Source organism: Rhinolophus hipposideros (assembly GCF_964194185.1).
Source record: "Rhinolophus hipposideros genome assembly, chromosome: 24".
NCBI classification, from domain to species: Eukaryota; Metazoa; Chordata; class Mammalia; order Chiroptera; family Rhinolophidae; genus Rhinolophus; species Rhinolophus hipposideros.
In genome coordinates this window covers 19846431-19862558 of record NC_138070.1, presented here as the reverse complement: position 1 = coordinate 19862558, position 16128 = coordinate 19846431, and the positions used below count along the sequence as shown (strand labels likewise).

The following is a 16128-nucleotide window of genomic DNA, read 5'->3' as shown; positions in this document are numbered from 1 at the left end:
CTTCCCAGCCTTTGCTTTTCTGCTCGGTCTCTTGCCAAGTGTCCCCATGGAGTACACACCAGGTGAGCTGCCCCCTCTCTTGTACGACAGCTCTCTGGCCACCGCCACTCACATCTTCCCTCTTCCAGGCCATGCACTGGTCCCAGGCCTTCTCTGCCCTCTGGAGCCCTGCCTCCACCAGCTCAGTCATGCTGATTGAGGCCAAGAATGCAGTCCGGAGTGGCAGGAGCCACCTGTGCGGAGGGCCCTATTTCCACCAGGTGTCAGCCAAGAGGGCCCTGAGTGACTCAGTCTATCTGGTCAGGAGGGCAGATGAAGAACCTGATTCCCAAGCACTGACCCTGTGATGGTACTATGCTACTTTGCCTCCTTTCCCACACTGAATCCTTGCGTAATTGGTGAGATAGCCAACTTGATCTTGCAACTCCACTTCACAGATGCAGACAGAGGTTAGGAGAGACGAGTGATTGTGGAGGGAGGGAGGGAGCTCAGCTTGAAGGCGGGCGCCATGTGGGTATGTCTGCCTAGAGAACCAGTGCTCCAGACTCCTACTCGTTGTCTCCCTACTTGGCGCCTGCTCCCTCCCCACACACCTGGACAACTCTGAGGTTTCAGGTGTTGGTCCCTCAAGTCTAAAATAACTTGGATTCATCTCTTGCTTCATAGTTTTCCACGTCCTTATTTATACTGCTTAATCCTATCTGTGCCCCTCCTCTAGCGTGAGCCGCACGCTCCCCCCACAGGCCATGCTGCCTTCGGGGTCCAGTGTCACTGCCTCCTGTCTAGCTCAGGAGTTCAGTGGACAGAGGCTGACCCCCTGGTTTCTAAGGAAACCTGGCAGACAGCTGGGTCGGCTCACACGCGGGTCCTGGATATGAATTGTGATCTCCGTGGGGGGAGCTGGGTCAGCACAATCCTCATAGCCTGTCCCTGGCCAGCTGGTTCCCTTCCTAACTCTGCTGGCTTCTGAAAGCCAGCTCCGCCTCATCTGAGAGACGGGCATGGGACAGCACAGAGCGATGGTGGAAGGTGGCACCTCAGGGAGCGTCTCCTCAGTGTCCCTTCCAGATTCTCCTTGGTGTCCAGGGTGCTGAGGGTGTGGGACTGTCCAGCATTCTGCATGTGGGGAGAGAGCCGCGCATCCAGCCGCAGCTGGTCCAGGCGCTGGGAGACGGGATCATGTTCGATCAAGAGCTGAAGCGTCTGGCTCGTCTGGCTAATCGCATCCTCTACCTGTGGCCAAGAGCAGTGTCAGGCTGGCTCCCACATGCTGCCCCAGACCGGCCGCCCACCACCAGCCCAGATGATCCAGGTCCAGTGTGGCCAATGCTTAACTGGACTAATGGTGACCTCCAGCTGCCACTGCCCACAGTACACTCTGCCTGGCATCCTGTCAGCTTCCCCCTCTGGGAGGACATCCCTACTGCCTGGGGAACGTGCCAGGCTGACAGAGCAGTTCACCAGTGGTCACAGGCTCAGTGGCAAGACAAAGAGATAGACTGGGGTGGGGAAAGGTAAAGACCATAGCTTATCTCCCAGAGGGTCTGTTTCATGTCCCACCCCCTTAAAACAGACTGGACACACACTCTACCTCCTCCACTCGGAGTGTGCGGACGGGGGTCCCATTGATCTCCAGGATGCGGTCCCCCGGGTGGATGGCATTGCGGTTGTTGGGACTGATGTGCATTCGGTTGACCCTGGACCAGACGAGAGTTGAGGTAGGGCAAAGGCATCCTAAAAACAGGCTTGACCAATTTCACTTGTGCAAGGAAGGCTCACCAGGTCCCAGGCCACTCACAGGGAAAGGCCACTCACCCAGCAGAAATTTGGACGCCATCCTCCCCATCAGAGTTCCCTCGCTGCCCCCGACCCTCGCCATCTGGGAGAATCCTGCCTTCTCTCCATCACCATAGTTACCAACATCGCTCACCTGGATCTTGCAACAGCCTCCTGTCTGGTCTCTACATCTCTAGGCTTGCTCCCCTTTCACCAACTTCCACACCAGCGATCCTTCTAAATAGCTAACCTAGTTGAGTCACTTTGGTGTTTTAATCTCTCAAAAGTCCTGCTAAATCTTCAGAATCCAGACCCTCCACGATTTAACAGCCCCATCTCTGGCTACTCCCAACCCCCGAGCTCCATCAGACACAATCACAGAGTCCCACCTCTGCCCTGAACACACGTGCCTCCTTCTTCATCTACAGGCTTTAGCGCAGACCTCCCCTTTTCCTGCCCCCCCCCAACCCTAGTACCTCTCACCTACACTGCAAGCACCCAGTGCCCAGCACACAGCAAGTGCACAGTCATGACTTACAGCGCTGGCAGCCACAAGTGCCTTGTTACTGGTACTGAGGTGGACACAGACTCTTTCCCCATTTGGCCTCTGACCTTGACCTAGGATGGAATCTTAATCTCTTGCTCCTCCTTCCTCCGTTCACTCAGCCAATAAAACAAGCGTCAGTGAACACGGACTAGATGCCAGTCACTGTTCTAGGCCCAGGGCACGCAGTATTGAACACGACTAAGTTTCAGAAGGAACTCGTGAGGAGGTCAGATGATAAACCAATACACATAACCAAGCCAGATAATTTCAAAGAGCAAACATGATCTGGAACTTGACACGTGAAAGGTGAGCAGTTCCGGCATTAAGTATCTTCGGTGGGAAGCAGCGTAGGGAGAGAACGGTAAGTGCCAAATCCCAGGTGTGGTTACAGCACAGTGAGCTCCGGGAGAAAGATATGAGATGAGGATGGAGGGAGCTCTGACCCCTTGGGGCTCATCTATGGACTCTGCTCAAGAACCCCTGCTCCGGGTTCTCACAATACTTACTCTTTTACTTGCACTGTGGTGGCGTAGTTGGAACAGGCACTTTCCACAGACACAGAGAAGCCCCGCCGGCCCTCAGGGGTGGCTGGCATGGAGATGTGGGTGACGGAGTAGGGCAGCTGGTCCTGAACAGACTCCGTGGAGAGCCTCTCAAACATGGGGGCCAGCACCAGCTCATTGTGGCACTTCCCACTGGGGAGAGAAGCATACAGGGGCTAAGATTACGGAGCCCCACCTGGAAGCCCCCAGCAACCACCGTACCATGTGGCTTTAAGTAACTCTACCCCTAGTGCCACTCTTACTGTCCTTGCCACAATGCAGCTGGCTGCTCAGGATGAGGAGCCCGGGTTCTCTGGGGCGGGCTGGGACAGGGGTGAGGTGGCCTGGGTTCTCTCTGACTCAGTGAGAACTCAGCCCCCTCCCTGACTTCTTTTGGGCCTCAGCCTGACCTCTTTTGTCAACAAGGCAGTTGGACTGAGTGAGCTATAAGGAGCTCTGGGATCCTTCTCTGAGAAGGACCTTCCAGCCATTCTCTCCCTCTGGGAGGGTTGGCAGGGCAGAGTGCTGTTATTCTCCCAGTAGGTAAGGCCAGAGGCCAGAGGAATGTTAATCGTTTTGCTTACAGGTTATAGAGCTGGTTAAGAGCATTGCTGTGATAGGAAGGAATCCAGTGCTCTGATACCCCAGTAGTCAGTCCTTCTGCCCCACTCACGCTGGCCCTGTCACTCTCTCTCAGCCGCTCTTGTCGGGAGGGGAGGAGGGACACAGGGCCACCATCTTACCAGTAGAGGGTGGCGTGCTGCACCAGGGCATATGCGTCTCCATCCTCAATGATCACCCTGCAGCTCATACAGGCAAAGCACTCTGGGTGGTACTTGAACTCCCCGGCCACCTGTGAGCAGGCGGGGAGAAGGGTGGACAAAGAGTGCGTCGTCACTGTTACCGCGCTGAGGGTAGGGGTGGGTGAGTGACCTCCGATCAAGGATCTACAGACCCCGATCATAATGTACCTTTGCACTTCCTGCCCTAGAGCTTCCAGAGGAAGTGTCAGGTTGGTGCTTCCCTGTCATTTCTGAGACTATAAAAAACTGTTTTGGTCTCAGCCATGAGAACAAATCCCCAGAAGTAATGTCCCCCTTAGAAAGGCACACAGGGCTGGCAAGTCTGTGACTGGGCGTGCAGCCCTTGGTCTAGAGCAGGTAGGGGAGGCGGAACCTCTCTCTGCCAGCTCATTCCAGATTCCCTGAACCCAACTTAGGTGTATCCTCCTCTCCACCTGTAATGCTTTCCTTTGAGGCCTGCATCGCATTGTGCTGTCTCCTCCCGGCCTGCCTACCCAGCCACGCCCAGCGTCAGACTCTTCCGCCTTTGAGGGAAGGATCTTACCTGGCACTTAACAGGTGCTCAACAGATATCTTTTCAATGGTTAAATAAAAGGGAAAGGCCTGCGTGGATGGGAAGACAGGAAGATGCATGGCCATAGGGACCTGGAGACACTTTCAATGGACTCTGATGACCAAGAGGGGCCGAGGCGAGGGCTCCACTCACCATGACGGGCCCTGTCATCAGCAGAGAGCAGCCATGGCAGAACTCCCCAAACTTCCCCCAGTAATCCTTGTGGCAGTATAGCTTCCCGTCCTTCTCATAGCACCAGCTGGTGAGGGGCTCCTGGCATTCTGAACACCTGAAACACAAGATGAAAAGAAACGTTCCTGAATCCTTGGGATTCAGATGTCTCTGGGATCCAGTGTTTCTTAACCCCTTTGGGTCTTGAAGCTCTTTGAGAATCTGGTAAGAGTCAAGAAGCCTCTCCCAGAAAAATGCATATGCAAGGGAAAGGTGCATGTCATTTAGTTATGGGGTGTGTGTGTGTATGTGTGTGTGTTAAGAATTGAAGCCTAATTATGGCCTCAGTTAAGAACCTCTAGTCTACTGAGATATCTCGAACCAAAGAAGCTTAGACACTTGTACACTTCAAAATGTCCCCTTCACCAACAGCATTACTGATATAGCATTCTTCCCCCCAAAATATTAAGCATAAAGAAACAATCAGGCAAATCCAGAATGCGGGTCATTCAATAAGACAGCTGGTCTAGACTCTTCCAAAATCTTAATGTCACAGGGGGTTGGGAGGGGGTAAAGGCACAGAGATTAAAAAAGCCTAGAAACATAGCAACTAAATTCAGCACCTAAACCTGGGATTCAATTCTGGATTGAAAAAGGTTACAGCCATGAGTGACATTTTTCGAACAACCGAGGAAATTTGAATTTGGACTATACATTAGCGTATATTGTGAAATTGTCAATTTTCTTGGATGTGATAACAGTACTTTGGTTACATAGAAGAATTCTTACAAGAAACATATTAATTAAGGGCAAAAGTCAAGATACCTACAACTTACTTTTAAACAGTTTGGCAAAAATAAATACGTTGTGTGTATGTGTATAGAGACAGATTAAGTAGCAAATGATGAATCTAGGTGAAGGGCACATGAGTATTCTTTCAACTTTTCTATATATTTGGAAAATTTCACAACAAAACATTGGGGGGAAAACCCCAAACTCCATTAGCACTGTGCACCGTGCATGTTGGACCACAGCGCCTTTCTCTCCAGTCTCGTGGGTGTGAAGCTCCACGTCAGTCCGGTCAGGTGTGTTCTCAGGCCAACTCTGTACGTACGAGCTCCTCCTCATCTCTGAGCCTCCCAGCACCCAGGCTAAGAGCTGCCCTGCTGAGCCCGTGCCACCTCTCCTTCTAGTTAACAGACTCTGTTCTTGTTGTCAAGGCCTCATACCACCCACACTGGCCACATCTCTGCTTCTGAGACAGAGAGCAGCTGCCTCTCGGTTTGAATCCTGACCCTGCCACTTACTAGTTATGTCATCTTGGGCAAGTGATTTCACTTCTCTGACCCAGCTTCCTCATCTGTAAAATGGACTACTGTGAACGTGGAATCATATGTATGAAAGTATACATAGTTCATATAAAAGACCTGGTCCAGTAGGAACTCAGTAAGTGTTAACTATTACAGATGATAATAATGGGAGCTCACGTTATTGGCCACTTACTGCCACTAGCTGGGTAGCTCTGGACAACTCTCAGTAGCATTTCCTCATTGACAAAATGTGACCTCTCTCTGCCAGCCCATTCCAGAGACCAATAGCATCCTACCCATAAAGAGCCACCGCGAAAATGGTGATAATGTAAATAAGTTAACGTATGAGGAAAGCCTTTTGCAAACCGTGAAGGGCAAAGCAAGCGCATTATTATAGCAATTTGCTAGGCACTGCAGATATAAAAGATAGATAGCTATACAAGGTCCCCTACGCCACCTTCCAAGAGCTTACAATGAGCTGAAGAAAATGTCTAAACAAAACTTCATAACTCAAGGTGAGAGGCCACAATGAGTACTACTGCCTTCAAGTACTATAGGAGGCGGGGTAGAGGAGGGAGGCAGGGATGAATTGAAGCAGCTGTGGAGAAGAAGGGAAGGGAGGGAGCTGCGGAGCTAGGGAAGTCTAGAGAAGCAGGATTCTGAGAATCCCTCGTTCTGGAGTGTCCAATTCCCCTAGGTGCTCAACAAACAGGTGGCTTCTGTCATTGGCCACCCCCGTCCTGTATCATTTCCTGCTTGTCCTATGGATGCTGAACTACAGGGTCGTAAGAACTCATACGGCATCAAGAGTATGGATACGAAGTGCCTAGAATGGTGCAGTGAGAACCATAAATTAGAGGAGGCCGAGGGGATGAGCCTGTTTTGGGCATGCAGCTCGGATTCCTCTCTGTTCAGGTTCTTCGGAGCTACGTGCTCTTGGACAAGTCCCTTTACCTCTCTGGCTTCAGTTTCTCCGCCTGTGAAATGACACGATTAGACTGGCTATACCCCAGACCTCCTCAATTCTGTGCATATGTATGTTTTTCTCTAGATGACCCACGGTTCGGATCTCAGCACCACCACTTACACCGAAGTGATCGGCTGCTTCACTTCTCATTTGTGAGCCGGCACCATCACCACCTACTTGCAGGGTACAATTCATTGAGGTTCTGAATGGCTGTGAGGTGCCCAGCACAGGGCCAGTGCTAGAAGTGGGGGCTTCCCTTCTTGTCTCCCACCTTCTGAATTAAAGTTCTGGGGTACCCGTCTTTCTTCTTCACTAGACTGTGAGCTCCCTAAAGACGGGAACAATGTCCCATTTAGTCTTGGTGGAATCAGCACCTTGCAAAGGCCTGGCAGAGTAAGCCCTTAGCAAATGTTTCCAAACCAAACATGGTGCGAGTGGCAAGAACCAGCAGTCAAGGTGGGAGCACAGGGGCCGGGGGCTCATGGTCACCGGGTCATGCTTCTGTCTGCAGTGGAGAACACCTCGTACAGACGTATGTGGACCCAACTGCAAATCTGGGCCCTGTGACGCCCTTGCAATGGCATGTGCGCTGTAGGGCACGGGAGCACCAGAACACGTCCTCCTTTCCATTGCCAATATCCTGCTTTTGTTTGCTGCAAATGCCCTGGCCAGGCCCAGGAGAGGGAGCGGGGAGAGAAACGAGTGTCGGCATGTAGGCAAGAGCCACGCCAGCCTGCTGGGAAGAGCACCTGGCTGGAGAACGACATCACCAATACACACATCTATGTCAAGGAATGCCTTTGAAAGGCATGGCCAGAAACCAGCCAAAGTCAATCACCACTGGTGTCTGTGCAGAACAGGAAGGTGAATGGCTGATGGGAGGGCTATGGGTCTCCAAGCTATTTTGCTACGGAACACAAGTGGTTCTTTGGCCACTGGAGAAGGCGCCTCGCCTTCCTAGGACATACAGTCCTAGCTTCGATAGTAACAACAGCTACTGTTACTGGTTACTTGAATGCCAACCACATTCCAGGCACTCTAGGAGGTGCCTCATACACTTACATTATCTCTAATCCTGACCACACCCTGCAAGGTGACAGGATTACCCCGTGTGTTTTCTAGACTAGAAGACTGAAACGCAGTCAAGTCGCTTCTGCAATGTTGCCTAATACCTGATGGAGCTGGAATCTGAACTGTGTGTACCTGGCTATGAAGCCATTCCCACTGTACTGCATGACCCGCCTAAGGCGCCACATCTGCTAAACTGGGCTTCAGGATTCGCATCTGTGAAAATACGGAGGCTGGAGCCCTGAGACCTCAAGTCCCCTGAGTGTTACATTTCGTGAGGCTTTTCCTTAAGCCCAAGTACCGAATGTTAAATGGCAAGATTTTCCTCCTGCATTTATTCTACAGCATTTTGGTTTCCCCAGCAATCTCTGCCCTTTTAAGAACCCAAAACACACTCTGGAAATGTAAGGTGCTACTCATAAACAAAAATCCCACCTCAGATTCTCAGAGGCCCTGGTTACAATGTGTTCTTCCCAAAGACAAAGATTTTCCAGCTTTCAATTTTTGAAAATTTCAACTGAAAGTCCAAGTTTGCGCTGGAACAGCCAGAGTGAACAGAGCTGAAACCCTCCAGCCAGGGGAGATCACTCAGGCTCCCGTACATTGAGATGACCTCCAATACCCCCTCCTTCCAAAGCACTAGAGGGTCTGGGTAGCTACGCAGTGAACCGAACACTGGCAGTCCGTTTGGTGGGCAGCTCAGATCCAAACCCATGTCTTTTGAGTCAGCAGGGAACACACAGATTTTTTAAAAAATATAAATCGGTTGAGATTCTCACAAATAACTCTTTTAAGACCCAGGTCCACGTTCCTTCTCTGCCATTTACTATATGTCACCTAGAGCCAGTTAACTTTATGACTCTGAGCCTCAGTTTCCTCATTTGCACACTGGTGATGATAAAATCTCATGGGCTTATGAGAATTAGGTTGAGTACAAAGGCCTAGCATGATGTGTGGCTCACAGCAGGTGCCCAGTAAGTACTCACGTTTCTCCCTCTCCTCTTTAGCTTGAGAACACCAACGGTGAAAGGAGACGGACTCCTTTTCCTCCTGAGCCCAAGCAATGTGGACCTGCTTCTTGGCCCAGAACCAAACAGATTTTTGTGAGTAGGAAAGGTTCTAAAATGAATTATTTATCTAATCAATCAGAAAATCAACAGATTCTAATCAATGCCTATCAATTAGGAAACAGTTACTGTGCATCTTGGATGTGCAAGACCAAACAGGCAAGGTACTATATGGGGAGACACCACGTGAGATAAGAGAGGCCCAGCCCTCGCTCACCCGTAAATTCTTCAGGCTAAATTGTCAACCTTACGTGGTAATGGAATCAAACAGTCACCATTACAGTGGATTTATGCAGGTTAAAGCACAAACCCTCCCACGTCCCGGTAAAGGCCTGGCTCATGCTCACCCTGGGTGTGTCATGACTGGGGATGAAATGCCAACTGTTCCCCCAGGGCCCAGAGGGACAGATAAAACAGGGGTGTAAAGACTCTGGTCATCAGAGCCCTGTCTTCTACCACCAAAGAGCCCATTATTACTCCTGCTTCCTGCAGACCCTGTACATTGAAACGGGCTTTCAATTAAGCTCTGATTAGTATGGAATATGTTGGTATCTTGTTTTTAAAATTTAACCAAACACATAATGAGCCTCTGGTCAACAAGAAATAAGTGCTACCAGAGTGCACTGATTCAGTTCCAACCAGGAAACTTATGTAGTTTTAAGTAACTTGTGCCGTTTGTACTGCAGTTAAGGGTAGAGCCTCCGTTACTGGGAAAAAAAGGAAAAGAGGTTGTGTGTCTCTGAGGAGCCACAGGAGTTGCGGAGTTGGGAACCATTTACCTGATCCAAGCCCTTCATTTTTCAGATGAGGAGGAAAAGCATCCCCGAGGACCTAAAGCAGCTGCCAAAAGTTACTGCTAAGCTGGGCAGGGTTCAGAATCATTTTTCCCTTTAAACATGGGTTGCTTTAGACTACAAAGATGCACTTGTTTTCTTCAAGAGACAATGTGTAAACCAAACCCATCAAATCAATGTTGGACATTAAGGGAAATTCTATAAAAAGAAAAACTCTTTAAAGATGTCAGATAAAAGTCACTCCTTAATTTTCCTCATGTAAATTCCAACTTGAGGTGTTTTCTTGGGAGCACACCTTAATTGCATCTCACCCCGGACACGAGTGGCACTGGCACAGGAAGACAGTGCACTGTGTGGAGTGCGGCCTGTCAGGCAGGGGTGTACAGGGCACAGAAATTACATTCTTCATTCCCTGCTCCCTCTTCCCTCCTTTGCTGCTGTCACGCCTGATCATGTCCCCATGGAATCTGGTTGCGTCACTTTTCTTACAACCACAGCTTCAGAACTCCCGGTGGACTTTGTACTCCCCCAGAGGCTTGGGGTCAAGGATTTAATTTGTTCCACAGAATCTGGCAAGGGTCGTGTTCAGGACCCCAGGAAGTTCAGCCCCTGTGCTCTGCAGAGAAGGAAACTGAGGCCCGGCAGGGGTTGGGCACCTGGCTGGTCAGACAGCAGCCTTGGAGGCACCCTGTAATAAAGAAGGGGGCTGATGGGGGAAGCAGCTTTCTGACCAGGCAGTGACAGTGGTGATTGATTAGACTGATACCTGGTAGGGAGAGCAGAGGGCCTGGGTGGTCCCTCTAGTGGGACAGGGCCCAGGGTGCCGGCTATCTCTTCAGAAGTGGCTTCAGGAATGTGGCCTCCAATTTGGGGGAGGGGAGAGGGTTTAGAGTGAGTGAGTCAGTACCCCAGACTCCAGCTGGGCAAACAGAGCTGGGTGGGGGTTGACAGGTTCCCCAGAGGGGCAGGGCAGAACAAGACAAAGGACAGGAAGACCAGGGCGGCATTGGTGGCCTGGCCCTCAAAGGTCCAGGTTAAGAGTTCATTATCTGCTGTCGCTCCAGAGAAGTTTGGTCCTGCTCCCAGAGATTAAAAGGGGCACAGCATTACTGAGTCCTGAGGGAACAACCCTACCGCCAATCTCCCTTTCTAGGATTAAAAGGGATTAATGAGGTCCTGGTTTAAACTAGTGGCTACTTCAGATTTCAAACACTTGGCATCCCGAGTCCACGTGGTAAAACCTGCCTCCTAAACTCAAGATCAATTCCCATCGGCTCTTCAGAAAAGAATCTTTGTCATCCCTTCCAGTTTGCCAACCAGACAAACTCTGGGGGTCTTTTTCCTGCCTTCTCTGATGGGAGAGAAAATCCAAACCTAGGGCGCCCCTGGGGGGAGGTACAGCATTCTGATGCATGAAACTCAAGAAGACAGAAAGGCTGGCCCAAGAGACCTCATGTGTTAACGCTGCTAAATCTGGTTACCTCAGCTGAAAAGTGGGGATACATAATGTGTTAAGGCTGCTGAGAGATCAAAGGATAACATGCCTAGCAGGATGCCCAGTGGAGTCCGAACTGAGGACCAGTTCCCTCCCCCGTCCCCCAAATCCAGAGGCTTCCCACCTCTCTGCCAGGGTCCAGCAATTCCGTACAACTACATGGCATTCTGCTTTTCTGCCCAAGTCCTGGCCACCTGACCTAGTATACCAGCAGCGAGGTCTGGGCATGGGGCTGGGTTGGGGAAGCCAGAAGGGACACATCAACTGGGATAGGACCACTGGTGAGGAGGAGGCAACCCTTGGAACAACAGGCAGCTACCAAAGAATGAAAACAAGCCCCACCCCAGCCAGGAATGACTCCATTCAGGAGGGACCCTGAGGGCCAGTAACCCCCTGGGGAGTTTCTGTTGGAGGTAGGGTGGGGCAGAGAGCAAAGAAAGGCAGGTCTGAGGTAGTGAGAAAGTTTCCACACCTCCCTCTGAGAGGCTCCACAGAAAGAGGCCCCCAGAGGTACTCAGGCCTGGCATGCCTGGGGGCTGGCCCTACAGCTCAGGAACACGCCAAGGCCAACTGCCCCAGTCTCGGAAGCACCAGCACAGGCCTCTCCCTAGCACCTGCACTCACCAGAGGCAAATGTGCTTGCCCTGAAGAATGCCTACTGTGTACCAGGCTGCCCACACCCAGACCGTGTCAGCTTCCATGCAGTTTGGCAAAACCTGTCCATCCTGCTTGTTGAGACAAATTCCCGGGGAGGCAGCACAGCCTGCAGGTAAGATATGTTGAGAGCTGGAAGAACAGCACCCTATTTGTGCTCTTCCCCCGGAAGCAGTAACACCAAGAGCAGGCTGGTGAGCAGCATCTTTCAGAGGCTGTCCCAGGTGTGTCTGGGAAGGAAGGAAGGAGAGCCAGAGTTCCCCAGGAGCTTCCTTCTGGGCAGGTCCCTCACCTCACCATTCCCAGAACATGGTGGCGCGCCTTTGCCAGGCTGGTTCTGCTTGGGAACAGCTTCTGCTGGCTTCTGCCTAACAGAACCGATGGTCAGAAGACTAATGAAATCTGAGAAGTAGATTCAGGGGAGGCTCTGCCCTCCCCTCAGAACCAGGGGTCAGAAGGAGATGGGGAGGAGGACTCAGAGCCCAACTCACCGAAAGGGGTCTCGGGAGGTGAAGTAAGCCGGGATGGACAAGTAACTCCCCATCTTCTTCACACACCAGATACACAAGCTCAGCTGCAAACCCGTCTGGGAGTGCCTCAGGCTGGCTGCAGACGGCCACCATGACAGGCCCGGGGCTCCCGGCACCTCTGGCTGCAGGCTGGCTTCTCCGGCGCTCACCTCTCCCTCCGGAGCAGCCGGAGGGGCATGAGGACTCTGGGCCACTTGCCCCCCGGCAGATTCCCGAAGGGGCTCATGGCTGGAACGGCTCCTCCCTGGTTCTCGGAAGCTCAGGCGGCCCCTCGGGACTCCGGGAGAACCACCTCTGCGGAGGCTACACACACACAAGCATTCTTGGGCAGGGGCCGGTGACTAGCTAAGAAAGAAGCACTGCTGTCAAGTTAGCCTTCTTCTTCAGTCCCACCCCTGATGAGGGAGGGAGGGAGGAAGAGGAGGGGCTCCTCGCGGAACCGAGGTGTGTGGTTGGAGCAGCTATTAGGAAACAGACCTTGCAGGCAAGGGGTGGAGCTGGGCTGGAGAGAGGCTGTCGGCAGCCCCGCAGACAATAGTCAGGGCTGGCAGGGCGTCCATCCCTGAGCTCAGGGCAGGGCAGGGGAGGAGAGACAGTGAGCACATCTGCCCCCAAGGGTCCCCAGCCTGAGAAGCTGCCCAAATGCCAGTAACTCTGCTGGGAGGTGAAGAAAAGCCCAGGACACCAGCTCCAGGCCAAGCCACGCCCCCAGAAGGGAGGGAGGGCTCTTTGGCAGGAGAGGCTGGTCCAGAGACCCAGGTCCGGAGAGCTGCCCTCTGAGCTCTCTGCTCCAGGCAGGCATCAACTTGGTCCTGGCACTGGGGTTCCCATTCATCCCTTCCCTCTGCCTGGCCCGGGGACAGCCCCAAAAGCTAGCCAATGGGGGCGGCCACGCCTTTTCTGGGCAGAGCTGTGCTGTGGATGAGGGAACAAGGCCCAGAGTGTTAACTGACACCTCACGCTTCTCCATGTGGCAAGTACTGTGTAAGCACGCTCCTATTTCCCTGAGATGGGAATTATCTTCACTTTAGAAACAGGGAAAGTGAAGTACAGAGAGATAAGGTAACTTACCTAAAGCCAAAAAACTAGTCAGTGGCAGAGGTGGGATTTAAATCTAGGTCCATGTGATTCCAGAGCCGGAACTCTCAGGCCGAGCTTCATTCTGCCTTTTCAAAGGGAAACATCTCCCTCAAAGCCCTTCTGCAAGTAGGAGAGAGCACAGGGACTGGAGACCAAGTCACCTGTCCCCTCTCTGTCATTCATTTGTTCACTCCCAGAATGCCATGTCAGCCTCAGTGGGCAGTGGTGCTTTTTCCACTGTGGTCATGGTAACCAGGCTGCTCAAACTAAAAAACGGGGCCTGATGGAGTACAAGGCCTGGATGCCTGTGGGATGATGGGCCTCCGTATCTGGAGGGGGTGCTGCCTGAGGAGACCAGCTGTAGGGATGCCCACAGCAGAGCCCACGACTGAAAAAGGTCCCGTCCCCCATCTGCAGGACTATTGAGGGGAAAAGCAAGGCTGCTAGAGGAGACTGGGGCAGGTGCACCCCTCACCTTTGGACTTGAGAGAGTGACACCAGTTCTCTCCCACCAGGTATACATTCCTCTCCCCAAAGTCACCTGTCACTGTGACAGGAAAGTCTGTGGCAAAGGTGGTGGCTGGCTTACAAGGGAGCTCTTTTCTATTCCTCTGACTGGGCACAGGGATAACAATGAAAGTGATAAGAGAGATTGTGTTTGCTACCATTTATTGAGCACTTAATACATTCCAGGCCCTGTGTTAAGTTACTTGCATTGATTTTTTTGAAAACATCTTTATTATGGTAAACACACACACACACACACACACACACACACACACACAAACGTATGGCATCAAACTTTTAAATGTACGATTTAGTAGCATCAGTTACATTCACAATATCGTACAACCATCACCACTACTTCCAAACCTTTTTCATCACAATAATCTATTATATTTTAAAATGCCCGTCCTCTGAACCCCTTGGGGCCACTCTCCCACCCTCCACCCCCTAGTCCAACCGCTCATCTGTCACAGTTCTCTTCGCCTGAACTCTAATTCATGTAGCCAATCCCCAGTGGGTTCCCGAGACTTGGGGCCAGTGGCTTCAGGACCCACAGTCTGCCCGAGTCTGGTCAGCGTTGGTCCAGCAGCGCCCTTGGGATCGCCTTGGGTGCAATTTTGGCCCTGTGTCCCAAGCTCCATGGTTGTAGGCACAGGACTGCATTGGAGGGGTGGGAAGGCAGGTGGTTGGCACAGCTAGAGGGTCCCAGGCCTGGGTAGGACACAGTACCAAGAGGGGAAAATTTTAAAATGAAGGTAGAAAAACAAGCCCAGGAATGACCACGAAGGGATCTGAACCCTCAATCTCCAGATCCAGAATCAGATGCCTTGTCCATTAGGCCATGCGGCCAGGTGACTGACAATAGTTCAATCTTGCATAGGCCTTCATCTGTTAGCATACTTAAATTGCCAATATATGGGTTAGATGTAATTGTCCCCATTTAACAGATGAGGAAACTGAGGTTATGTCACTAGCCTGAAGACAAACAACTGGCAAGTGGTGAAGCTGGGTTTCGAACCCAGTAAGTGTGATTCTAGAGCAGGGGTCAGGACACTTTTTCTGTAAAGGGCCAGAGAACAAATATTTCAGGTTTTGCAGATCTATACAAATACAGACTCTGTCACAGCTACTCAACTCTGTCACTGGAGCACAAAAGTGGCCACATCTAAAACGTGAACAAATGGACATGGCTGTGTTCCAATAAAACTTTATTTATGGACACTGAAAGGTATATTTTAATTTTCATGCGCCATGAAATATTCTTTTGCTCCCCCCCCACCACTATTTACAAATGTAAAAATCACAGATGTACAAAAATGAGACTTGTCTTCTCTCTCTGCTCTAGAGCCAGTGCACTCACCCACTCTGTTTACTGCCTCCAATAGTAAAGACCAGCTTTTGGCATTTGTGCAGCACTCAGCCACACCTATCGACTGCCACACAGACACCACACTCCAGCCCCAGAAGCAGCGGGGAGTAAGCCCTAGGACAGGCGCTCACCCTGCACCAAGCTCTGCTCGCAACACTTAACACATATGAATGAACTTTTAACCCACACTAGTCAGTAGTGCTGGGGTGTCCCACCTTTTAGAGGAAGGAACGGAGGCGCAGAGAGTTTAAATCGCTTGCTTGCGGTCACCCAGCTGTCTCAGGGAGAGGTGAAGTCACGATTCGAACCCAGGCTGTGCATATTGAGCTCTACCACTGCTATGCTGGAGCCCCGCCTGGGCCCAGAGCCAGACTGTCTGGGTTTGAATGCGACAATGCACTGCACGTAAGCCCTTGGCACACAGGCTGGAACACATTAAGGGTTGATAAACGTTAGCTGCTAATATCATTAAGACTATTGTTACCGCCACTATGGGCTAGCTATGTGGCCTTCAGCAAGGCGCTGCCTCTGTCTGGGCCTTGATTAGGTCTCTAAATAGCTTCCAGCTTCAACATTTTTCAACCCTCTGAGGTTGCAGAGGGCTCCCTATTTTTCTTGGGTCTCAAGTTGAGTTTAAACTTCTTGAGCCTGTCCTGAGGGGATCAGGATCCTGGCGTGGGGACCACACAAGAGCCACAGAGGAGCAGGGTGGAAGGGGGGGAACAACACAGGACCCTGAAAGGACTGCCCAGCTGGAGAGCCGGGAGCTCTCTTTCTCCCAGCCACAGAGCCAACTCTTTCTCACCAAAAATCTATTATGTTTCCTGTAATTCGATCAGGCAAGAAGGGGGCCCCAAATTAAGCCTGGAACAAGCAAATTATCTTCCAATTGCAC

The 16128-nt window shown here is 51.5% G+C and overlaps 1 protein-coding gene across 5 annotated transcripts in view; it reads right to left on the bottom strand.

The window, feature by feature from the left end:
• The window catches only part of LIMK2 (LIM domain kinase 2), a 57125-nt gene that overhangs the window by 11921 nt on the left and 29076 nt on the right, over positions 1-16128 (bottom strand). For 3 of the 5 annotated variants that reach the window (XR_013992532.1, XM_081037750.1, XM_081037752.1), the window contains exons 3-7: positions 4375-4510; positions 3609-3718; positions 2830-3018; positions 1592-1697; positions 1037-1233 (exon numbers count right to left, since the gene is read on the bottom strand). Coding sequence is in view for 3 of the 5 variants with exons in the window: in XM_081037750.1 (XP_080893876.1) it covers positions 1037-1233; positions 1592-1697; positions 2830-3018; positions 3609-3718; positions 4375-4510 (738 nt within the window). In the remaining 2 variants the exon portion in view is untranslated. Of the gene's footprint in view, positions 1-1036; positions 1234-1591; positions 1698-2829; positions 3019-3608; positions 3719-4374; positions 4511-12238; positions 12682-16128 lie in introns of those variants that run through there. The other 2 variants (XR_013992533.1, XM_081037751.1) reach the window with 1 other exon arrangement.